Source organism: Protopterus annectens, chromosome 1.part0 (assembly GCF_019279795.1).
Source record: "Protopterus annectens isolate FY-2018-M chromosome 1.part0, PAN1.0, whole genome shotgun sequence".
Taxonomy (NCBI): Eukaryota; Metazoa; Chordata; order Ceratodontiformes; family Protopteridae; genus Protopterus; species Protopterus annectens.
In genome coordinates, this window is record NC_056725.1 from 1,870,125,415 (window position 1) to 1,870,151,487 (window position 26,073).

At 45.5% G+C, this 26,073-nt stretch overlaps 1 protein-coding gene across 1 annotated transcript in view; it reads left to right on the forward strand.

Moving 5' to 3' along the window:
• LOC122800481 (ciliogenesis and planar polarity effector 1-like) overlaps positions 1 to 26,073 on the forward strand; it is a 351,077-nt gene that overhangs the window by 42,540 nt on the left and 282,464 nt on the right. The window contains exon 2 of the mRNA XM_044069925.1: positions 23,038 to 23,162. Coding sequence (XP_043925860.1) covers positions 23,038 to 23,162 — 125 coding nt within the window. The remainder of the gene's footprint in view (positions 1 to 23,037; positions 23,163 to 26,073) is intronic.

The following is a 26,073-nucleotide window of genomic DNA, read 5'->3' on the forward strand; positions in this document are numbered from 1 at the left end:
AGACAACTAACATGGAACGTTATGGTAGGTACATAACTTCTTTTTAATGTCTGTTATGTACTTCGCAGATAAAGATTCTAGTTGTCTACTGATGTACTATGTTCTTCGTCTGTAAATATGTTTGTAATTAATTGCTATGTTAATCAAATTGTTAATCGCTATATAATCCAATGTAACCACTGTCTGTTTATTTTAACTGTGGAGCTTTCCTCCCTGGGCCTCTGCTGAAAATGGACCTACGTCCAGTCGGACACTTCCGGTCAACAAATGTAAATAAAGTAAATAAATAAATAATGTAAGGGTTTATGCCTAACTCAGAGACAACTATGCCTGAGTGGGGTATTGTATCAAATGCCTTAGCCAAGAGAAGATACCCAGTATGCACTGTTTTACCCACATCCATTGCCTTGGTGACCTTCTCAAAGAAGTCTACCAAATTAAGTAGGCATGACCTTCCCTTAACAAAGCCAGTTTGGGATGGGTCCAGTGTCTGTAGTTTGCCAGTGCCCTTGTTTATCATTTCCATGGTAATTCATTCCATAGCTTTGCATATTAGGCTTGTTAGACTGATGTGTCTGTAGTTCCCTGAGTTGGTTGATGGTCTATCCTTGTGGAGTGGAATGACTGTTGCAGTCCTCCATTCACTTGGAACATAGCCTGTTTTAAGGCCTATAGTGAAGAGTACATCAAGTGGTCCTGATAGGTCATGTTTTTAGACTGTTCAGGAGGCATTCGGGGATGTTGTTAGGACCCATGGAGGTGGTGTTCTTGCCTTTAACAAGTGCTGCCAACAACTGATCTCTGCTGATAGCTGAGGAAAGTATGTTGGAGGGGAGTTTGCCTAGAAGAGCTGAGGGGGGAGTGGGGGTGAGGTTTGAGCTGAATTTATCAGTCAGTAGATTTACTATGTCACTCTGATCGGTTTAGGTGGTACTGTCCACCACCAGTTCAGCACACTATTGTGCATTACCTCTAAATTTCTGGATGTAGCAGATGAAGGCCTTCTGATTTTCCTTAGCCTCTGAGGTTATCCTGACCTCATAGTTGGCCTTTTTGGGCTTAATAAAACCTCTTAGTTTCTTGTTAAGTTACATAAGAGAGCACTTGTCTTTAAGGGAGTTGTTTTTCCTGATTTTGGCCACGAGTTTTCTTTTTTTATTATATACCCTGTTTAGACGAGGATTCCACCAGTGGGGGGGGGGGTTGTTTTTAGTGTTTGTTTTGGGTCTGTTTCTTATAGGTACGGCATCCTCTATGCAGCCATTCATATATTTGTATAGTGAGTCTGTGAATAATTCTGCATAGGTAGCTGTGGTCTTGGGGTTGTGGGGAGCCTTGAATTTTGAGAAACTGTAACTTATTACCATGTAGTTTACCTTTGAATGGTTTCTAACCGTTACTGGCATAGCTGGATTTTCTGGACTGATTTTTACTTAAAATGAGACAACTTTGTGATCTGACCTCACTAGTGGTAAAGGTGGTGGTGGTGGTAGGGGGGGGGGGGAGTTGGCGGTGAAACACTCTTCCATGCTGATGAGTAGCAGATCCAGTATGTTTGATCCTCTGGTTGGAGCCTGTTCCAAGGTGTTTGTGTGCCTGTGAATTTGAGGCAGTGTACATTTCCCAGTCTATAGAGGGGTAGTTAAAGTCACTCGTGAATAGATTGTTTGGTTGGATGGTGATCACTTCTAGTAGGCTTAGTTAAAAGTTGTGAGACTGTAGAGGTATAGATGGTGACGAGTAGCTAACCATGATATGTGAGGGACCTTATCTGTGGTGACTTGCATGTGAGTGAGCTCTGGGGTATCATCCTTTTTAACCAACCTGGAATTGCTAACATAGAACGAGACCCCTCCACTTTTGGCCCCAGTCTGTGCTGTTGTTGGTTTAAATGTGTGAAAGCACTGTAGCCTTGCATTTCCAGAATACTTTCAATGTCTTTAAACCTAGTCTTGACCACAGCACAGATGTCTGCATTGTCCAGAGTGAGGAGGGCTTGAAGGGTGTGGAGTTTTTTGTTTAGGCTCCAAGCATTGAACAGTAACACCTTAAAGTTGTGTTTAGGCTTTTTCATTATGTTGGTGGTTTTGTTATTTTAGCATTGCCTAAAAAAGGCTCTAAGGGGTGGATAAAGTTTTAGCCAATATCCGAAAGCCTAAGGGGGGCAGTTGCAACCTATCCTTGGCAAAGCAACACAGTCTTCTGAACATGTTCTTCCATGCTGACAGATATTGGATTCCTCCCTGTAGTGACATCAGAAACTGAGCCAATTATTAAAATCAGTCATTTCATGTTCATGCTGTGGCATGATTCTTGGTGAAGGCAGAATGCTGCTCATTGCAAGGCTTATACCTATTTGTGACCCATATTCTGAGAGATCCATTGTGTCTTTCATATAGTCCAGTGAAGTATGTTTCAAGTCATTTACACCCACATGGACTATGATAGAATCTTATTGGTACTTGGGGTGAGCAGTAACTTGAGTGCATGCATGATATTGTGAATTCTGGATCCAGATAGGCAACTAACCATTATCTTCTTGTCCATCCTGGTGAGTGGAGCATCTTTGTGTCTCACAGTGGAGTCCCCAATGACAAGAGTATTAGGTAAAGTATGCTTTAGTGATTGCTGAGGAGCAATGTTGCCATTAGGTGGCTTTGGAGGTCTTTGAGATTTGGTAAGTTTTATTTTTAAGAGCCTCAGCATAAGACAATCTTGTGTGTGTGTAGTGAACAGTATGTGTGAGGGATGTAGTGTGGGTATTCCTGACAACCTCATTTGTACGCAATATTTTTGTCTCTAAGGAAGTTGTGTATTTACATCTCTCTCATATCATGTTATTTTCTTTAATGATTAACTGGTTGTCTGAAAACAGTAGACAATTGCTACCTTGCCTTCAGATGCCCAAACCTATCAAGCTGACCACAGAGACATTTGGAAATTGCATATCCTTGCTGTCTGGTCCTGTAATAGGCTTATCTGTTTAGAATTAAGGATTGGGTTTTATCAAGGGCCTCCTGGGGTAGTTTCTGGAGTTAAGGACAAGATGTTATATAATGCTAGGATATGGTAGTGTATTCAGTGCCGAAGCTAGCTCCTCTAAGCTTATTTTCACATAATATCACACTGTTTGACAGGTTTCAGATCTAATCTTAACTTTATAGGTAAATTTTACAGTGTAGGTGTTTGCTACAATACAGGGTACTGCTAATGCTGCTGCCCAGGGTGCAGGTCAGCGCAGAGAAAAAAAGCAAGAAAACTGACTCCTGTGCCGTTTAGCCAAAAAACAGGCACAAGTTGAGCTTCTTCAAGTGCTTCCCAAGATGGCACAGGTAAACACCTTCTGCTGCAATTTACCTCTCAACTGTACAGATTTTTGACCGATATTTTTAGTCTGTTTCTCATAAAAGTGTCATTTCTGGCAAATCATTGAGGACTGAATTCAGAAAATAATGGTAGACATTTGAGTTATCAACTTCATACCCTTTAGGAAATTCATACTAATGCAAAATGAGTTATTCTGTCAACTTTCTAAGTTTGTAAGAGCAGTATTTAAAAAGTGCCCCTTTTTTTGGGCCTTTGTCCCTGCATTATTTATGGCTTTGACGAAATTTATTGCTCTTAGAGTTTAAGAGGTATGGCTGCATGATATCTGATCCTGGAATTTTTTTAATGTAAAAGCACAACAAAAGCAGCTCTCAAGTGCAGATTAAATAACAAACTACCACCAAAACAAATAAGTCCCTGGATAATTCACCTTTCTGCAAAGAGATTTCAAGGCACACATACTAGAAAAGCCAACAGAGAAATTACTGATTTGTCCATATCTCACCTTCATTCTTGCTGTTTGCTGGACTCGGTCGTATACTATGGCTTGAGAGCTTTTACTGGTTCGAGGTTAGCCCCTATCCCAGCATGCCTAGCGGTAGTTACCCAGATCTTGTTTACTGCTTGCACCGTCGAGACTGCGGATGCTGGCTCAGGCTAAGTTTATTTCTCTTATTATATATTTGAACAAAATTTTCTAGTTTAGCTTATCTATTTTGTTAACTGTAGTCCTTCGTATTTCTACCTATCCCTATCCCATCTGAAGTGACTTGCTTTTGTGTGGATTAACCGTTTTTCTCTCTGGCCTTTCCCCTCTTCCAAACCCATTTAAGTTAGAGGGTTATTCTTCCTTTTCTTGCCTTTCCTTTAACTTTTAAGGAGTTGCCATTTAAGTTGGAGGCTTTCCTTAGGTGGGGAGTTTGCCATTTAACTTAGAGGCTGTCCCCCCTTCACTGTTTTTCTTGTCTGTTTAAAAAAAAAAAAGATATTCTTTGTCTGTTATTGCATAGCTTTCTTATTAGTAGTCTATAGCCTTAGACATAGTGCTATTCTGTGTTATGTCCAAGGATACTGCCAAGGATTCAAAACCTTTGAGTTTCAAAAAATGCGACTTGTGCTGCCAAAAGATGTCCCTTACGGATGGGCACACGAGTTGTGTATATTGTTTAGGACCTGTTCACCTGCAGGATTCGTGCTCTATCTGCCATGCTTTTAGTTCACGAGTCCTGCAGGAGAGAAGAAACAAGTTAATCTACAGAAGTTTACTGAAGAGCCCCTTTGATGCTGCTATGGAGGGGACTCAGTCAGCAAAAAAATCAGACAAAGTCAAGCCTTCATCCTCTTCAGCTCTGAGTTTGGACCCATGTAAGGACAAGGGAAAGCCACAAACTAAGTCGGACCCGACTTTCTGTTCCGACAAGACATCTTCACCTACAGCTCCATCTATGTTTTCGGAGCCAGTAAGGTCCCATAAGTGTTCCAGGTCTCCTGCCTTGGAACTGGTGCGGTCTGGTCCACAGTCTCCATTATTACACACTGTGGCGGGCAGTCACCGGTCTTCAACCCATTCCTCTCGGTCATCCAGGAGCCTCTCGGATGATGATGTGGAGAGGGTGGTAAAAAGGCTTCTTAGGACACCAGCATTAGCCAAAATAATTTCGGGCCCATCCCAGACGGAAATGGTGCCAACAGCCCAAACAACACCTGTCTCGATTCCTCCTCTGACTCTGGAGCCAGAGTGTATGGAAGTCATAGTGGTGGAACCGTCAGTTCCAGTAACATCCTCTGGTCTTTCAGTTTCGACTACCGCTCCGATCTCCTCAATACCAACTTCTTTCGAGGGATCTGGGAGCCAATGCTCCCTTGTCGGCTCCGAGGGGAGTGTGGCATCAGACCCCTGTCCGACCCTACGCTCCCTCTCGGAGCTTTGGCACAGGTCAGCTCAGCTCCCACATCGGCCTCGGAGCCATCCCCCTCAGTTCGGAGGAAGTCTCCTGCTTCTTCGTGGCTGGAGATTCTTTCAGGTCGGGACCGCAATGCCTTCGATGTGATGAGGAGCATGCTGTCTGCTGAGACAGCTCCACCCTTGGCTCCATTGGCTCCTTTGCCTTCAGTGCCAGTGTCCGTCTCTGAACCTCCCCTCTGCCTCAAGCGTAGGGAACCCATGCTCCAGGACACCCCATTGGGTGATCCCACCTCATCCGAAACCTCCAGTGAGCATCCGTTGGAGGAGTTCCATTGGAAGAGGACTTGTATGAGGAAGCATGTGGACTCCCCTGAGTCCTTGACATCAGACACAGACTTGGATGACTCAGAAGGGTCCCCACATCCCCCTCTGAAGATGTCTCTTTTTCAGACATCTTAGAAATCCTTAGACAGAGGGGTGACTGGAAGTCCCTTGCCCCTTCTGAAGACAAGTCAGTGTATCTGGATGCATTCGGTTCCCGGACCTCCACCTCTTGGCTATCCCCTCCTCTTGTCCCACTATTGCATGTAGTGAGTTGGAAGGGTGGAGCTCTCCAGACACGATGGAACCAGTTCTGTGGAGGCCCAATAAATTCATTACAGCCCCTGAAGACAGGCTCTTCTTATCTAAAGGTGTTCCCAATGATGCTATGGCGGTGGCAGCAACCCCTAAGAAGGAACTAGTGGAAACTTCTTCATCTGTCCATCTGCCGAATAAAGAGTTTCGCATGATGGACAGCTACGGGAAGCGTAAGTTTTCTTCAGCGACCTTTACACTCAGGTCACTGAACTATTTGTCCCACTTTACAAGGCTTCAAAGGGATCTCCTCAAGGAGTTAGGAGATACCTTACAGGATCCTACAGCTGCAGGAGCCTCAGACAAGGCAGCTTCTCAGCTTGCGACCTTGACTTCAGTGGTTAACTGCTCCATGTGGCTCATTTCTTATGTAACCGATGGGGCAAGCAGGGCGGCAGGCACAAGGGGTAGCCTTACGCAGACACTCCTGGATGCGCCTTTGTCATTTTGCGGAGCCCTTCAAGTCTTCCTTTACCAGTGCCCCCTTTGGCGGCTCATCCCTGTTCGGGCCTCAGGTAAAAGAGACTCTTATCAGGTGTGGACAGGATGGCAAAACTATCTCTGCCGTGGGAGTAAGGTTTTCTGCTCCATCTAGGCCCTATCCTAAAGGCCAGAAGAGCGGGAAAATGTGGTTCCGGAAATCCCAGGTAGCTTTGCCTGACATACGTGGAGATTTTCCCCCAGGGGCAGAGGGGGAAATAACAACAGAAGACCCCAACCTCATGGCAGGAGGGGGTCCGCAGAATTAGGGCTCAGAGATACCTTCTCTGGCAGGCCATTCCAGCACTCCTGAAGGGAGTCCTGACTGTCCGACTCCAGAGACAGTCGGTAGGAGATTATCCTTGTACCCAAAAGCCTGGCAGGCAGTCATAGAAGATACATGGGTACTATCCATAATATCCGGAGGTTACAATATCCCCTTCTCACAACTTCCCCTGTCAAAAAGACAATACTCTATCCGAGATGTTCCACCCAGTCTTCAGGGTCAAGCAAACCTACCTAGAGGTTCAAAGGTTGCTAAGAAAAAGTGTCATCCAGGAAGTCCCCGCAGACCAAATTGGATCCAGAACTTACTCAAGGTTCTTTTTAGTTCCAAAGAAAACAGGGGACTGGAGACCCATTTTGGATCTCAGCAGGCTGAACAAGTCAGTCAAGAAAACAAAGTTCCGGATGGTAACACTGCAGTGCATTCTTCCCTTTCTGGGACAGGACAATTGAATGTGCTCTATCGATCTCCATGATGCATACTACCACATAAAAAATGGACAGACGCTCAAGGAGATATCTACACTTTCAGCTGGGAGCCAGTCACTATCAGTTCAGAGCTCTGCCCTTTGGACTCACCACAGCCCCCAGGGTGTTCAAGGCAGTAATTGTGGCTCACCCGAGGTGTCAAGGATTCCGGGTGTTTCCATATCTAGATGACTGGCTCCTTACTGCCACCGCCGAGCATCAACTAATCAGGGCATGGGAATCCACTCTTGTTCTCAAGTTGAGGTCACCATAAACTATGAAACATCTGCCTTGTTGCCTTGTCAATATATTACCTTTATAGGGACAGATTTAGACACAAGAGCCATGATAGCAAAGCTGCCTCAAGAAAGAGTATTAACGGTCCATCACCAAGTTGTCATGCTGTTTACACAAAAGTGAATTCAAGCAAGATTTGTCCTCAAGGTCCTGGGTTCTATGGCGGCAGCAATCACCCTGGTCCCTATGGTTCACTTCCACATGAGAATTCTACAGTGGCTTCTATTTGCACAATGGTCATTCCAGGATTTACCCATGTCACATCAGATTCTGATCATGGAATCCTGCAAAAGTGATCTGGAGTGGTGGCTTCACTCCCCTATGGTGACAATAGGCAGGCCGTCGTCCCCCCCAACCTGTAGCCACAGTGACGACGGATGCTTCCCAGATTGGGGGGGGCATTATCTGGGACAGACTGTTCAAGGTAAGTGGCAGGATAACGAGAACCACTTGCACATCATTGTCCTGGAGATGGGAGCGGTACTCCTGGTGTTGCAAGCACTTCAGGACTCTCTACCTACAGGGACTATAGTAATTCAGATGGCCAATATGTTGGTAGTGTGGTACATCAACAACCAGGTCTTACCCCTTGTGTCGAGAGGCTGTATGAGTTTGGCAGTGGGCGATGTCTTCCCAACTCTTTCTGGTTACAACGCATATCCTGGGGAAATCTAACATGATAGGGGACAAGCTCAGCCGGGCTATCCTGATGCCCCACAAGTGGTCCCTGAAGCAGGAAGTTGCGGACTTGATTTTTCGCAAATGGGGCCAGCCATGCAGCGATCTGTTTGCCACCCCACTCAACAACAAATGCAGCAGCTACTTTGCCGTAGTCCCACCACCGGGACAGTCAACCAGGGACGCACTTGTTCACGATTGGCCCCCGGGACTGCTTTACACCTTTCCACCTTTTCCCCTGATCCCCAAGGTTCTTCAGAAAGCACAGTCATTGGGTTGCAAGTTAATCCTCATTGCCCCTTACTGGCCTTGTCAGATATGGTCCCCATTCCTTTGGGGAGCCTTGGATCCTGGACCCAGTGCCAGTTATTTTGAGGCATCAGTCAGGGGCTCTCCATCCTTCCATTCAAACTCTCAAGCTCACAGCTTAGTTTCCCCACTTCCGGTCTTAGCCAGGCTTCCCGATGTTTCTCCAGCAGTTCAACACATTTTGATTTCTTCCCATAAGCCCATTACTAGGAGACTTTATGCCAGTAAATGGAAGAGGTTCTGTTGTTGGGCAGGCAAAAATCAGGTTGATCCTTTTACTGCTCCCATTTCAAAGGTTCTTGAATTTCTTGCTGAAACCCTTGACCAAGGAGCAGCTAAAGCTACTATCCGAGTTCAGTTAGCTGCCATTTCTATTTTCCATATGGGAGAAATGAGTTCCAATATCATGTCCCATAGGTTATGCAAGGCATTCCTAATAGGTACTACCCTATTAAGACCTCCGATAAGAGAACACCCCCCCCCCCCGAATCTAAATTTAGTTTTAGATGCTCTGATTCTTTCACCCTTTGAACCATCTGGTTCTTGTCTGCTGATATTTCTGACTTGGAAGACCTTTTCTTGATTGCAGTTACCTCAGCTAGAAGGGTTTCAGAATTACAGGCCTTATTTTTTCATCCCCGTACTTGATTTTCCATAAAGATCTAGTTTCTCTCAGAACTGACTCCTCCTTCTTACCCAAGGTATGTTCTGACTGCAATTTGAACAAATCCATAGAGTTTCCTGTATTCTTCCCCAATCGTGGCAACTAGGCAAAGTATAAGCTTCATCAGTTGGATGTTCATAGACAGATGCTCATTGTGTTTCACTGCTGCAATCATTACAATTGGGTTATCCTGCTGGCAGGCTACTCGCAGTCGGCTCGAGTTACAAAGTCTGGATCTGACGTCGGTTGCTGCCACCTCCTCCCTGACGTCAGTGCGCCAGGGGTATAAAAGATGCAGCCGACGCCATTTTCTTCAGTCTTTCTTGCCACGCGGTGCCTGAAGCAAAAGCAGTTCGCAAGTGCCAGTCGGCCGACTCCTGAGATTTTCAAATTCGAATTTCATATCCGAAGTCTTAATTAAAGCTAAGTACCCCGTTGGGGAAACTTTTTTCTTGCTCCAGACCGATGTCAGAAAAAGTTAATAATTGTATTTCTTGTGGGAAGCAAATACCTGATAAGGATTTTCATTCTTACTGTATTCCTTGCCTAGGCCCTGACCACGACGTTGCTAGTTGTCGGTTTTGTGCTAGATTTAACCAACGCACTATTAAGCGTCGGTACAATTTTGCATTACTTTGGCAGAACATTCAATTATATAATGCCGTCGGAACAGCCGACTACCAGAGTTTATAAAAAGCACAAAGAAAAAGAAAAGGACAGGCATCCGAGGTCCAAAACCAACGATGAGGCTTCCGTTAGGCCTGTCACCGGTTCTCAGTGAGGCGCTTTCGCAGCCCCTGACGCCCGCTACCTCAGAGCCACAGGCCGCTTCCGACTCCCACGTGGAGCCGACTAGGCCGCTGGAAACTCAAGGTATTGGACACTCGGAAACTGTTCCCTCAGATGGGTCTGGAGCCGCTGAGCAGGCATCGGCTTCTGATGGTGTTTTCAGGCCTACACAGTTATATGTAAAGCCATCTTCAGCTTCAAAGACAAAGACTAAAGCAGCTCTAAAGACAAAGAAACCAGTACAGCATTCTCCTGGACAGGCCTCCATGCCTAAAAAACAGATACTTAAAATGTCCGAAGACCTAATTACTTTGATCAGGGGTTCCCATCCCCGTCCTGATAAGAGGCCTAGGCAAGACATAGAATGTGAATCTTCAGATCAGGTTTCCATTTTTTCTGATTCCTCTTCTGAACAGGAATAATCTGAAGTAGTTAACTTCATTTGTGCATCAACCTATGGGTCTTCGGATCCATATCGGATCCGAGCCGGCAGTTTCCAACAGCATAGATCCGAGCTCCAAGCTCCTCCCCTACCCATAATCCCCTGCCAACCCTACCTGACCTCAGATATAGTTTGCCGCGGTTTCATCCAGCAGCTCGATCACTGAGTTCCAGGCTTAGCGTCTTTTTGTGAGAAAATTTTACCCTTTTTTTCTCTCCTTTTTTTGGTAAATTTAGTGTGCGTGCGTTGTGTACAGGTCCCTCATTAGTTTCCTTTTACCTGTCTGTTAATCTTCTTCATAGTTTTCCTTCCCCACCCTCGTTAGTGCGTTAGGGAGTGTGCTGTGTGTGTTTTCTTTTGGTATGTCAGAGGCCCCAAAAGCTGTTTTTTCCAAGTGTACCGAGTGTGGCCATAAGCTATCCCCGGCGGATGGCCACACTCGGTGCGTGTTGTGTCTTGGGATTGGACACATGTCGTCAGGTTGCTCCATATGTGCGGCGTTCAACCCCAGGGCACTTAAGGACCGGAGGACTTAGCTGGTTCTGGCGGGACTGCTGCCCCCGGACTCGGCTTCGGCCTCCGGTCCCACAGTGGCTCTTGCCACGGCTGCGGCTACTGCCACTCCTGCCTCCCTTCCACTGGCCGGGACTCAACCTCCCGCTTTGGGCCAGGAGGATAGGGAGTCCAAGAGAAGCGGAAGGAGAAGCACCACAAGCGGCGGGCTGAGGCCTCTTCATCGGCCCTGCTGGCTAAGCATTCTTCTCCCTCCAGGACTTCCGAACCTTCCATCCTTCGGCTCCGGTCTCCTTCTTTTTCACCAGGGCTGGAGGAGGAGGAGGCCCGGCCCCCGTCAAGGTCATCGAGGTGGCACTCCTGTCCCGCCTCGGTGGCCTCATCCAGATCCACCCGAAGCCTGACAGACGCAGACTTGGACCGGATGATGAGAAGATTCCTCCAGGCCCAGCTGCAAATGGGAGTGCTCCTGCACCCCCCCCTTGACACCTTTTTTTGCCCCAATTGCTCCTTCTCCGACCCGCTTCCCGGGTTCGGAGTTTTCGGAGCCGGGTAGCGTTGGCACCGGGGGGGGGGGTGTCGACGCAGACAATATCGGGTACTTCGGCACCGATAATGCCCTCGAGTCTGTCGGGTCCCTTTTCTTTGGATCTGAACTCTCAGAGCCGAGAGCTGAGCTTCGGATCCGAGGGTCTCAGTGTGCCTTCGGCTCCGCCCAGGTCGGAGCATACTGGACCTTCAGATCCGACCGAGGGAGGGTCTGCTCTCGGATCCGAGAGAGAGCGGCTCTCCTTCGGCATTCGACGTAGTGGAGAGGGTTCTGTCGAGGGATTCCAGACCCCCAGCCTTGGCTATGGCTCCACCCTGCACCCCATCTCAGATGGGTCCGACTTCTGTCAGCCAGTCCCAAGGACAGCCTGCTCCGACGTCCCAGGTCTTTCCGTTGGAACATGACGTTGCTGGAGAGGTCTTCTCGGACAGCCCCCCCGAGGAGATTCCTCACAAGCGCAAGTGTAGGCACTTGGACTCCCTTGAGTCCTTGACCAAGGACACAGATTTGGAGGAAGGGGAAGGTTCCCCAAGATCACCTCCCGAGGACGTCTCATTTGGAGACATCATGGAGATGCTCAGGATTAGGGGGGGTGGTCTGCCCCAAAGCCTACCTCGGACGAATCTGTATTCTTGGAGGCGTTTAAAGCAGGCCCGTCTACCTCTTGGGTGTCACCTCCAGCCGACCCCCTGGTAGATCTGATCACTACCAGGGCGTGGAAGGAGCCGGATACTGTGGAGCCAGTCCCAAAAAGACCTGATAAAATACTTAGTCCACCCTTTGACAGATCTCACTGGAGTAAAGGAACCCCTGTAGATGCCATGTTGGTGGCCACTAAAAGGGAATTAGCCCAGGAGAGTCCCTCGGTCCATCCTCCAGACAAGGAGTCTCGGTCGATGGATTGATTAGGGAAGTGGGTTTTTAGTTCAGCTACCTTCTCAGTGAGGTCACTGAACTACGTGGCACATGTCATACGACTGCAGCGAAACCTTATCAAAGAGTACGCCGCGTCGCCCCCGGAGTCCATGTCGGTGGAGGACAAACAGTTGTACTCTTCCAGAATGGCCACTCTTAGGTCTATCTCGAACACCACTATGCGGCTACTGTCCCAAGCCACGGAAGAGGCCGCTAGAGCTAGCGGAGCAGACGTCGTTATGAGGCGACAGGCCTGGCTCCGCCACTGTGATTTCGCGGAACCCTTTAAGGCGTCTTTTGCTAATGCCCCTTTCGATGGTTCTGCCCTTTTTGGCAAAACCGTACGTGATACCTTGGTCCAGAGCAAGAAGGACGGGAAGACGTTGTCTGCTATCGGAGTCCGCTTCTCTCCTCCCCAGAGGTCCTTTTCCAAGAACCAAAAGGGACAGAAGAAGATGTGATTCCGGAAGTCGCAACAGTCCTGTTTTGCTCCGGACCCCCAGTCCTTCCGCGGCAGAGGAAGACAGGGTGGACACCGCCCTAGAGGCAGAGGGGGCCCGAGGAACTTTGGGTCCAGAGAACCATTCTCTGACTGGCCCACGCAACAGCCCTGAAGGTTTACCCGACTGCTCCACTCTGGAAGCAGTCGGGGGGGGGGGGGCTTCTCGAGGCACCTAGCAACTTGGGAGTCCATCACGACCGACCGCTGGGTGCTTCGCATTATATCCAGAGATTACCAGATCCCTTTCTCCCATTTCCCTCGCAATCCCAGACGGCTCCCCGACGTCCCACCCGAGCAGAGGGAGGCCGCGGCTGTGGAAATCCAGCAGCTGCTAGAAAAAAGAGCCATCCAGCATATCCCCTCAGACCAGTACGGACCAGGCTTTTACTCCAGGTTCTTCTTGGTGCTTCAGACCGATCCTCGACCTATCCCTCTTGAACCTGTCAGTAACCAAGGAAAAGTTCCGGATGGTCACTCTTCAATTCATTCTCCCCCTCCTGCGGGAGAACGACTGGATGTGCTCTATAGACCTCAAGGATGCGTACTACCATATTCTGATGGACAGATGATCCGGGAGGTTTCTCCGCTTCCGGCTAGGAGCCAGCCATTACTAATTCTGGGCCCTTCCTTTTGGTCTCACCACAGCCCCCAGGGTGTTCACCAAAGTTCTGTCGGTGATAGCAGCCCACCTGCGACTGCAGGGCATTCAGGTTTTCCCATACCTAGACGTCTGGCTCCTGACCGCCCCCACAAGGCATCTACTCTGCGCAGCCAGAAACTCCTTTCTTCCGCTAACGGCCTGGCTGGGGATCACTATCAACATAGAGAAATCTTCCCTTTCTCCAACTCAAACCATAGATTTCATCGGAGCAAGGTTGGACACAAACAGGCGTCTAGCCCTCTTAACTCCAGACAGAGTGCGGACCTTAAGACTCCATGTGCAGGCCATCCTCCTACCCCAGGCACCCCTGGCGGAATTGGTCCTGAGGGCTTTGGGTTCGATGGCGGCCACCATCAACCTATTGCCAATGGCGCGTCTGAACATGAGAGTCCTGCAAATGACTCTCCAAGTTCAATGGTCTTTTCTGCAATCCCTCTGTACCACCCTATTCCCCTCAGCAGGGTTTGCAAGGAGGCCCTCTTATGGTGGCTCCAATCCCCGGACCTCCAGAAGAGGCACCCCTTTTCTATATCCCCTCCCCTAACCATGGTGAACACGGACGCCTCTCGACTCGGGTGGGGGGGGGGGGCATTGTCCGAGCAGGACAGTCCAAGGCACGTGGAACAGCACGGAGACCTCTCTGCATATAAATGTCCTGGAGATGAGGGCGGTGCTTTTGGCGTTGCAAGCACTACAGAGCCTTCTTCCCATAGGAACGATTGCAATCCAGGCAGACAACACGGCAGTAGTCTGGTACATCAACAAACAGGAAGGAACCAGATCTTATCCCCTTTGTCGAGAGGCCATGAGAGTGTGGGAATGGGCGATTTCCACCAACCGCTTTCTCATAGCGATGCATATTCCAGGACGGTCCAGCATTTTAGCAGACAAGTTGAGTCGCACCATCCTCTCGCCGTACGAGTGGTCTCTGAACCCAAAAGTAGCAAAGCAGATATTCTCCACTTGGGGTCAACCTTGTTGCGATCTTTTCGCCTCTCCTTCAAATGCGAAATGCAACGACTACTTCGCTCTAATTCCCCCACCCAGGGAATCCCCACGAGATGCTCTGGTGCATGCTTGGCCCCCCGGTCTCCTTTATGCTTATCGTCCTCTTCCGCTGATGTTGAAGTTTCTTCAGAAAGCCAGTCGGTTGCAGAACAAGATAATCCTCATTGCCCCATTCTGGCCTCGCCAGGCTTGGTTCCCGTATTTTTGGTCTCACCTAGTGAATCCTCCCTGGATTCTGGATCCCATTCCGGATCTCATAACCCATCCATTGGATCTTCCGACCCCGAATCTGGACAGCCTCAAACTCACGGCTTGGTTGATCCAGTACCAAGGTTAGCTAGGACTCCCGGTATCTCTTCCCAGGTCAAAGCTATTCTGGTGGCAGCGCATAAGCCATCCACCAGAAAGGTCTATGATAGCAAATGGAAATGGTTTTCTGTTTGGGCAGAGCACAGAGATCTAGATCCTTTCACAGCTCCGTTGCCTGCGGTGTTAGATTTCCTATCAGGACTCTTCAATCAGGGCGCCAGCTCCTCTACAGTCAAGGTTCAGTTGGCGGCTATCTCTCACTGTCATGTAGGAAGCGACCTTGGACCGTTGATCTCCTCCAAGTTATGCAAGGCCTTTCTGAAGGGCACCTTCTTACTCAGACCCCCGGTGAAGGAAGCAGTCCTTCCTTGGGACTTAACTTTGGTATTGCAGGCACTTACAGCCCCTCCCTTTGAACCTGCAGCTTCAGTAGATCTAAAATTTTTATCATGGAAAACTGCCTTTCTTGTAGCTATCACCTCAGCTCGAAGGGTTTCCGAAATTCAAGCCCTTTGTGCAAAACCACCTTATTTGTCCTTCCACAAAGACAGAGTCTACCTCAGAACCAATCCCTCCTTTCTTCCAAAAATTGCATCCGAATCGAATATTAATCAGTCCATTAACCTACCAGTTTTTTTTCCCAACTACCAAAACAAAGGGGAACATAAGTTACATCTGTTGGATCTGCACAGACAACTGCGCTTTTATTTGCACAGAACATCTGGTCATAGGCAATTAGATCAGCTGTTCATTTCCTTTGCCAAATGTAACTTAAGAAAGGCTGTTTCCAAGGTCACACTGTCCAGATGGATTTCTCAGTGTATTCTGTTGGCATATGAAAGTACTGGTCGGCCCGCACCTCTAGGAGTTCATGCCCACTCTACCTGGTCTGTCTATACCTCGGCGTCCTTTCATTCTAGACTCTCGTTGGATGATATCTGCTCAGCAGAAACATGGGCTTCGTCTCATACCTTCATTAATCACTACAAGTTGGATATTGTCTCCAGAGGGAGAGCATCCTTTGGCTCTGCAGTGCTCCGGAACATCCTTCCTTGAGGACCGCCCAAGATTTAGGTAGCTGGGGACTCTGTCCCATAGATTGTTGCACAAATGAAGTTAACTACTTCAGATTAAGAAGTTATGTACTCACCGTAACGTTCCATCTGAGTAGGTAAACTTCATTTGTCAGCAACTGACCCCCCCCCTCCATCCCCCAGACCTTCGGTTGTTCGAGATGTTACCTTCCTTATGGCAAGGGTATGTAGCTAGTTTTGCGGGTGATTTTTGTATGCTTATCTAGCTGTGGGCAAACTCGATCTGAGGTCAGGTAGGGTTGGCAGGGGATTATGGGTAGGGGGAGGAGCTTGGAGCTCGTATCTATGCTGTTGGAAACTGCCGACTCGAATCCGATATGGATCCGAAGACCCATAGGTTGCTGACAAATGAAGTTTACCTACTCAGATGGAATGTTATGGTGACTGCATAACTTCTTATTCCCTTCCTCCGTATGAGGATTCTGATGCTGAAGAATCTATCCCTTCAGCCTCACCTCCTGAGGATTATTCTTTTGTGGAGGCCTTGCATACTATGAGGGAGCATTTCCATTGGGAGAGTAAAGATTATTCAGAATCCAAGAAAAGGCACAGAGACTTCCTTTTATTACCCCAGCACAGGCCCCTTGCTATTTCTCCTGTTTTAGACATTGTAGATGATGTATTTTCAGAGTCCGGTCTGTCTCCTGACTCTTTACCACCAGCTCCTGTTAAGCCAGACAGATACTACAGGGTTCCTGATTCTCATACATTTCTTTACAAAAACCCTGCTGCTGACCCAGAAACTATTTCTTAGGGTCCCAAGGGGGTCAAGGCTTCCACTGCAAAAACCCCTATCCCCTCTGATAGGGATTCAAGGGCCCTGGACAGATGGGGGAAAAAGATTTATATTTCTGCTGCCTTGACTGTAAGAGCTTTACATTGTCAGTTTCATATGCTTAAATATCAGCAATATCTTATGTCACAGCTTAAACAGAAAATGTTGACAAATTCAGAATGTGCAGAAAACAAAGAAATGCAGGATTTATTAAATGCAGCTGAACAAGTGGGAAAGTATACTTTGCAATGTGGTTTTGATTCTCTAGAGGCCTCCTGCAGGGCCGCAGTTACAGGTTCTGTCATTAGGAGGCCTGCTTGGTTAAAAGAACAGAATATGCCCGATCATGTTAAAGTAAAGCTTTTAGATTGTCTATTACAACATGATACCTTGTTTGGTGTTAAAGCAGAAGAGGTGTTGAAGAAAGTGGAGGACAAAGCTAAATCTATGCAAACAGTGAAGGATTTCTTACAGGTGCAGCCTCCCAGATTTATCAGGAACTGGCCTGCAAAGAATTGGTCCTTTCCAGTGTCAGACAGGCCACACAAAGGCAGATACAGACGCCTCAGAGGCAGATCACAGCCCCAAGGCTTATACAGGCCTAAACAATGGGGTGCTTCTACCTCCAAAAGTGGAGAGGAAAAATCACAGCCATACAGGAAACAGTCTCAATGACTTTCCCCTGCCAGCACCAAGCACTTATCTCCTGGCAGCTCCTTTGGGGGGAAAACTAGCACTTTTTTCACTATATTGGCACATGATCACCCAGGACAAATGGGTCTTAAATATCGTTTCTTAAGGCTATAGGTTCCACTTTCACACCTTGCCAAGGCCAAACGGTATGCCAGACCTGCCACTCAATCAATGGGCAGAGGCACAAAAACAAGTTTCATCCCTCATGGACATGAGAGCCATTCAGCAAGTACCACAGCAAGAGCAGGAATAAGGATTTTACTCAAGGCTATTCTTGGTACCAGAAAGGACAAAGCCTGGAGACCAATACTGGACCTGTCTATCCTAAACACATTCCTGGATATTCCAAAATTCAAAATGTTAACTCTGCAGCAGCTTCTGCCCATGCTGGGCAAGAAGGCTTGGCTTGTGACTTTAGACCTAAAAGAGGCATACCTGCATGTCCCAATCAGACAATCATGCAGAGATACCTCAGATTTATAGCTGGCTCAATGCACTACCAATTCTCTGCACTGCCCTTTGGCTTATCTGCTGCGCCCAGGGTCTTCACAAAATACCTGGCACCAGTAATTGCATTTTGCAGACAGAGGAATACAAATATATCCTTATTTGGACAACTGCCTTATTCAAGCAGAGAACAAGGACATCCTACTACAGCATCTGGCGTTTGTAAAAAGATTACTAACAGGTCTAGGGTACACAGTAAACGAAAATAAATCAAAGCTCGTACCCTCTCAAGAGATAATATTCCTGGGTGCAAGCTTAAATACAACTGCCCAGATGGCTTATCTCATGCCAGACAAACACAGACAACTGACTACTTATTTCAAAATGTTGGCAACAAAGACCCAGTTATCTGCAAGAAAAATTCTGCAGGCTTTGGGCTTCATGGCATCCTGCATACTGCTAATTCCATATGCAAGACTACATATGAAGAAACTTCAATGGTATCTGAAAAGTGTTTGGACTCAACATTGCACAGCCTGGAAACAATAATTACCCTCATTCCCTGCCTGCAACAGGAGTTTCGATGGTGGGCAAAAGCCTGTCACCTCAACACGGGACAGCCATTCACCTTACCCACAGCCAGGAAGACATTGACAACAGATGCATCAGATTATGCTTGGGGGGCCCATATGGTAGGAAGATGTATTCAGGGCACATAGTCCGCAAGTCAAATGCATCTACATATCAATCAAAAAGAGATGCTAGCTATCCAGAATGCCCTGACAGCCTTCAAGGATCAACTTCATCCAGGACAACAACTGATAAAGACGGACAATACTACAGTCATGTGGTACATAAACAAGCAGAGGGGAACGCATTCCTACCCCCTCTGCAGACTAGCCATGAACTTGTGGGACACAGCACTGACTTACCAAGTACATCTGCAAGCACAATTCCTGCCAGGAAGGATAAATACTCTGGCAGACGAGCTAAGCAGAAACCTAATGGATCCACACGAGTGGAAATTGGATCCACAAGTCTTCAGCATGATAACAAGGAACTGGGGATGCCCGGACATAGGCCTATTTGCCTCCCCTCACAACTGCCAGTTACAGAGATTCTGCACAAGGACTTATCACAAGCAAGCATGGAAAGTGGATGCTGTATCTTTCAGCTGGAAAAACCTAACAGTATATGCCTTTCCTCCTCTGCCTCTCCTCCCCAAGGTACTCCTCAAGGTCAGACAAGAGAAGCCAAAAATGATACTGATTGCCCCAGACTGGCCACGCCAGCACTGGTACCCAATCCTAAAGAGCTTGTCTCAATGCCCAGCTTGGACATTACCTCAAATTCCTCACTTATTGACCCAACAAGACAGTCAGATACTGCACAGCCAACTCAGGACCTTAAACCTCGCAGCATGGCGGATAATGTAGCCATTCAAGACACACCTCTCTCTAAAGCAGTGATGGATGTTATTTTGGAGGCCAGGAGGCCTAGCACCAGAAAATCTTATGCAGAAAAATGGAAGAGATTCTGTGCTTGGAACCAGACACTAGGTATTGACACGACTGTTCCAAATATTCCTCAGATTTTGCAATACTTAACTGAGATGCTGGATAAAGGCCTTTCCTTTTCATCAATTAAAATTCATGCCTCTGCCATTTCAGTTCATTACAATACAGAACCACCTATTTTTTCTCATCCATTGCTAAGGCAGTACCTCAGAGGAGCCAAAAACATAAGACCTCCAAGGAGAGCACCAATACCTGCTTGGGACCTCAACTATGTCTTGGAAAAACTCACACTGCCTCTGTTTGAGCCAGCCTCTGCAGCTGATATAAAATTCTTATCCTGGAAAACAGCTCTGCTCCTAGCAATAACCTCCGCTAGACGAGTCTCAGAGTTACAGGCACTCATGGCTGTGGAACCTTTTATCATTTTCCATCCTGACAGGGTTTCTCTAAGGACAAACCCTACATTTATGCCTAAGGTAGTGTCCAGTGTGGCCCTTAACCAAACAATTAATTTGCCTACCTTTTACCCAAACCCACAGAATAAGGGTGAGAGACTTCTGCATTCTTTGGACATTCACAGGCAGCTATGCTTCTATTTGGGCAGAACCAAAGCTTTCAGAAAGAGTGAACAACATATGCTGCAGGATCACAAGGAAAGCCTATCCTATCTCAAAACAGACTATTTCAAAGTGGATAGGCCACTGCATTCGTTTCTGCTATTCACAGCATGGCAAATCAGTGCCTAAGGGCATTAGGCCACATTCAATCAGAGCAGCAGCCACTTCAGCAGCCTTCCTCAGAGGAGTACCAACCAAAGACATCTTAGAGGCTGCAACTTGGAGTTCAGTGCATACTTTTACAAAGCACTATCACTTACCTCTCTACTCTAAATCCAGGGCAGGCTTTGCCACTGCAGTTCTGCAGGGCCTGATAGCCTCTCCTAATCCTATTTAGCCAGCCTCCCAACCTTAGCTTTGGGATTCAGCCCAATTGTAATGACTGCAACAGTGAAACACGATGAACATAGTACAGCTGTGTACCTACCATAAATGTAGATGTTCGAGTGTATTCACTGTTGCAGTCCAGGTTACCCACCCACTATCCCCCTTTTTTTTGCTGGGACTTATCTGTACTTCTCTATTCTAAACAACCTATGTGGTGTATTTGCTTGTAGATGAAGGAAAAGATGTTTTTGTGTATGCATCGTTGTTGGCATAATTTAGCCTATTTTTTTAGGGGCACCTGACATCTGGGGCAAGAAAAACTGGAGAAAATGGCATCGGCTGTATCTTTTATACCCCTGGCTGACTAACATCAGGGAGAAGGCGACAGCAACCGATGCCGGACCCAGACTTTGGAACTCGGGCCGACTGCGGGTAGCCTGCCAGCAGGATAACCCAATTGTAATGACTGCAACAGTGAATACACTTGACCATCTACATTTATGGTAGATACACAACTGTACTTTACATTTCAATTTAAGCAGGACCAAGGACTTTAGAATATCTGACCAATTGTTCATATCCTTTGCGGACAATAAAAGAGGCTGTGCAGTCTCAAAGGTGACTTTATCAAAGTGGCTTTCAGACACTATAAAACATGTCTACTAGTTGCGTAAACAAAAACTTCCAGGGAAAATGAAAGGGCACTCAACAAGGGCCTTGTCTACCTCTATTGCCTTTCAAGCCAGATTACCTTTGGATTCGATCTGTGCAGCAGCTACTTGGGTTAATCCTCATACCTTTATCACTCATTACAAAGTAGATGTGGCCTCCTGGAACAGAGCATCATTTGGTTCCATGGTCCTGAAGAGTTTTTTTCAGTGAGCCACCCAAGAATTAGGTGCTGGGAATGCTGTCCCAAACAGCAAGAACAAAGGCGAGATATGGATAACATAACATAAAGAAGTTATGTACTCACCATAACATTGCTTGTTTGTTGTCCTTGATCTCGTCTTCCTTCTTGCGTCCCACCCTCCTTCTCCCTTCCTGGAGGATCGAGAGGAATCCCTTGTTTTATTGGTTATACTAGCTGGGTTTCCTTTATACCATACCTTATGGTTAATCTCAGTCTACTACTATTACTATTGTGGAGGGGTCACACCTTTATATGTAGGTGTCATCGGATATGTAGAGTAGAGTATATCTCTTGTCTATTTGTATGTGGGTTATCACAAACGAGATCTGGGTAACTACTGCTAGGCATGCTGGGATGCTATCCTCGAGCCAGAAAAAGCTCTTAAGCTATAGTATATGGCCGAGTCAGAGCCAAGGATGGGTTCCGAACCCAGACAGCAAGAAGGAAGGCGAGATCAAGGACAACAAACATGGAACGTTATGGTGAGTACATAACTTCTTTTTTTTGTCACAAAATTAAATAAATGCTTTAAAATACTCAAAAACCGTAGTGATCACTGTATAAAGCAAGTACATGCACAATTAATCAGGAAAATATTGTTACATTAGCTTGGATGGTACTGGATGCAGTTGAAATACTGGAAAGGCATTGCACTGTTCTCTGCTGGCATAGAACCCATATGGCACCAAGGCAGTGTGAAATCTGAGCGTCTGTTAACAGGTAAGTGGGACTTGCACAACTGTACTTTACTTTGAAATGCTGCTGATACTGGCTGTAGTGTTGAAGGAAAAACTGAAGTTTAGTGTTCAAAGTGAGTTTTTAAAAGAATGCTAGAGATTTGAATTTTGCTGGCCTTTGAAAAAATATCAAAGCGTAAAAATGGCACGGCATTTTTATCAGCAGGATTTCTTTCTGAGTGTCATTTTTAGTAGAAGACCATTTACTGTAGGTAAGAGGAGAATGAGCATCTTGAAGAGTGTTGTGTCACTCTGAATTATTTAATTGTGTATTGGATACTTGGAAATAAAAGATTGTTATTTTTTCAGTTCATAGATTTTGATTTACATTTGATCTACAGTTTCATACAACCTTTCTCTTTGTACATCAAAGCTGCCTGTGTGCATATTTTGTTTGAATTAAGCATTCATTATTCATTTGTTTTGGAACAACAATAGTTTTTATAAACACTGTATGGTGAATGAGACCATATATATTATTATAAATTATAAAATACTGTCTTTTGATAAAAGTCTTTCAGCTTTTCCCAGTTAGTGGTTGCCACAGCGGAACTCTGGTCCGCTAATGATTGGCAGTGGATTTTTATGGTGCCAAGTTGCCAGCCCGACACCCAACTTTCAAAGAAGGCACACCCATTCACGCGCACACCTACCTGCATGTCCTTAGACGTTACTCGACCGCTGGGAGGACATGCAGACTCCACACAGAAGGTGCTCCAGCCAAAAATCAAACAGGAGAACCTCTTGCTGTGAGGCGACAATGCTAACTGCTACACCACCGTGATTACTAAAATACTGTCTTTTGATAACTTTGAAAATAAACTGTCATTGTTTCTGATGATGACTGAAGGTAAGTTACTTGCTATGATTATATACCTACCGAAGTATTTAAAAAGCTCTTGGAGAAGAAATTCATCCAAGTATAAGCCGGAGCATAACAGTGTAAAAAAAGTCTTGAGTGTTTATTAAACCCTCCTTTATTGTGGTAAAGTTTTGTAATGTAAACTTTGTTCCATTTGCCAGAGTAAATACATCATTAAAATCAGTATGTAGTTATAGAACTTTGGTATCAGCATGTTTTGGCATATGGGTTTTGATATGTCTTTATGGGGAAAAATTGGTAGAATAAGCAGTATTTCTCAGTTCATTTAAATTAACAAATTCTTGGTTTATTTTAGGAACTACTCAAGTAACCGCAGCCTTTCAGCAAATAGGGCTGAAAAAAGTACAGCAGCTGGCGCTACAGGACTGGGTCGAACACGATCTCTGTCATTGCCCCCTGATGGTTCAGCATTGTTAACAAGTAAGAATCACTGAAGAGGGCATAGTAGTTTATAGAGGCTGTATCAGTATTGCAATTAAGAAGAAAAGTATATTTTCAAAGGTGCAATATGATGTATGAAAACTGAAAACATTTCACTTTGGCAGTCACATTAGTGAAGACAGATGCTGGCTGCCAGCCTGAATAGTTAGACATAGTTATTTCATTAAATAACTGGCTCCATTAATAGCAGAGGGAGAATGAAAGACTAATTATCTGATAACCTCTCAAGCTGCTAACAAACAAAATAAGCCTTGCCAATACAAGCTGTGGACTTAGTAGTGAACTCTGAAGGCAAGCAGGTAAAAAAATATAGTAGTATTTCATTTAGTTCTTATCTGTGTTGTAATCATGACCTCTGGATACTGTTCGTGTAGGGCACTGAGCTAGCCCCAGTTTCTGTAACAATTACTGTTCCCACCCTTCAGTGGCTGCTGGCTGCCTGAGATATAATTTTTGCTCACCAGGGAAAGAGACTGCTACTTTAGGCTAAAGGGAGGCAAAATGTGGAGTAATGTGGTTACACACTGAAGCTGGGGAAAAATAAACTTGTGTAAGGACATTCCTAGCATGAGACCCAATCTTAACAGCACTTAGGGGGTTTAAAAAAAGCTTGTTAAGAACACACAAGAAGTGTTAAGATCAGGTATCAAGCTACAGACTAACAGCAGAGAATGCTGGCTGTCAAAGAACTGTGATAGAAGGCAAAACAGTTTTTAAAAGCTGTTAGATACTTTGCTATGCCACACTTGTGTGAAACAATAAAGCATCTAGCAGCTTTTAAAGCCATTAGTTTTACAGAGGTGCACTCCATTTCTGCCTGTTCTCTGTCTGACAACCCTAAATGCTTTACCAGTTTTCAAAGGCTTTGACAGTCAGTAAAACATTTCATGCTCCTACACTTTTATTTTTTTTCTTGTATTTGGTGTAAATGTTCTTTTGTGAATATGTTGAAATGTTACTGTTTTATATTATTATTACTGTAGAATAAAGGTGTGTTTTGGTTATGTATTGGACATAATAGATCATTAAAGGTGCAGCACTTGATGAAAACTTCTGATATGTGGTGATTTTAATTTCTGCAGACTTGCACCTTAAAAACATTGCTTTGTGTTGTCTTTGAGGCAAAGAAAAAAGTTTACTGTATGTGCTGGTTTAAATGGTTCTGGGTGTGCGTGTTCCTTTTGCTGGATTTGTATGTATGAGTAAATAATTTGATGCCAAGCTGAGGAAAAGAAACAGTACAAGATTATGATTGGGTTGCTGATTGTAACTTTCTTATGTGTTTGAGACATGGATGCCAAGAAATTCACCTCAAAAGCGAAGTTTGAGAGGTGGATTTTGGTACTTATGTTGAGAACACATAACTTTGTTACAGTCAGAGATCCAGTCTTAATTCTTTGTAGTACATGGAGATTTATCCACTCCATGTACTACTAGCTACAGAAACATTGAAAAAAAGAAAGTGTTGTGCTGGCTTTGAAAGCTGGTAATGCAGCAGAAAATCGCTCTATCTTTTTACATATTCTCTGTGTAAGGGAAGCAGTTGTTCCCAAATATGTTTAAAGTGTAATGTAGATAGCATACAGAAACACAGCTGAAATTATCCTGTTTCATGTTCTACTGCTGCTATTTATGCATAAATATTAATTATACAATGACCTCCATTAATATTCCAAAACGTGCATGCTGATTGGCCAGCATGCCTGTTGTAAATCCCATAATATACCAATGGAAAAAGGTCTGGTCGCCCGCACTTTTTTCCATTCGTATAAAGTGTCCAAAACTTTTTTTTTTAATAAAAAAAACAAAAAACGGAGCAACGGGGACTTTCTTTTCTCCATTGCTTCCGTTTCAAAGCATTGCTGTACTGGGTATGTGTGGAAATGCAAGTCCCATACACATGCACAGTACATCAACATAAGGTAGCAGTATAACACCACCGGTGGAAGAACAGTAATGCTCCATTATACAAAGACATTATTTAAGAAAAGTAAGTATTTTTTTTAAATAATGTCATTGTATAATGGCAATAACCAACTGCGTGGTTGTGGTATATTGAAGATTTACCCACAGTTGGTTTTATTTAATCACACCAACCGTGGGTAAATCTTCAGTATACCACACCACATCGTCTGTTATTGCTTAATTAACACTCTGGTTCAGCACTACTGTTATGCGATATTAATAACATATGGAATGCTTAACATTTGTCAAGCACCTTTCTAAGTGTTGTTAAGGTCAGGTTTCGCAATATAGTAGAGCTAAACCAGGATGTCATTTAACTGATATTTGAGTGGGGTCTTCTTCAAAATATCGAAAAACCACTTACTCGAATCCCAAATTATATATTAATATAATATATTGAAACCACATATCTGTGAACCGTTAAACCATCGAAAACGTTAACCAGGAACGGAACCACTTGACCATCATGGGGAAGTTTGCCTTTTCCCCAATATAGTGTGATCTCGGAGTTGGTATATTTAGTTAGGGGGAATGTGGGGGGCATAGCCCCTCACATCAGTGGGGTCGGGGTAGACAAAGCCCCCCACTTCGGTGGGTTTTACTTAATTCGTTGTGTGTGTTTTGTTCTTGTGGCCAAATGGTTATTTTCCCGGAGAACGTTTTCAATGGTTTATCAGTTCCCCGATATGTGGTTTCGATATTGTTGTCTTGATGATTTGGGATTCGAGTAAGTAGACCTGTTTGAGTGTAATAACAGCACTCCATGCACTACAAAATAGTACATGCTGCCAAAGGGTATGAGTGTGTGTGCATGCACAGGTATTTTTATGTATCTGAGTAAAAAAATACCTGGATCTGGCGTACTAATCTTTTAAACCCTCTCTGGAAAATATGAAAGTTATTTGAAAAAGGTCTTTCACTACAG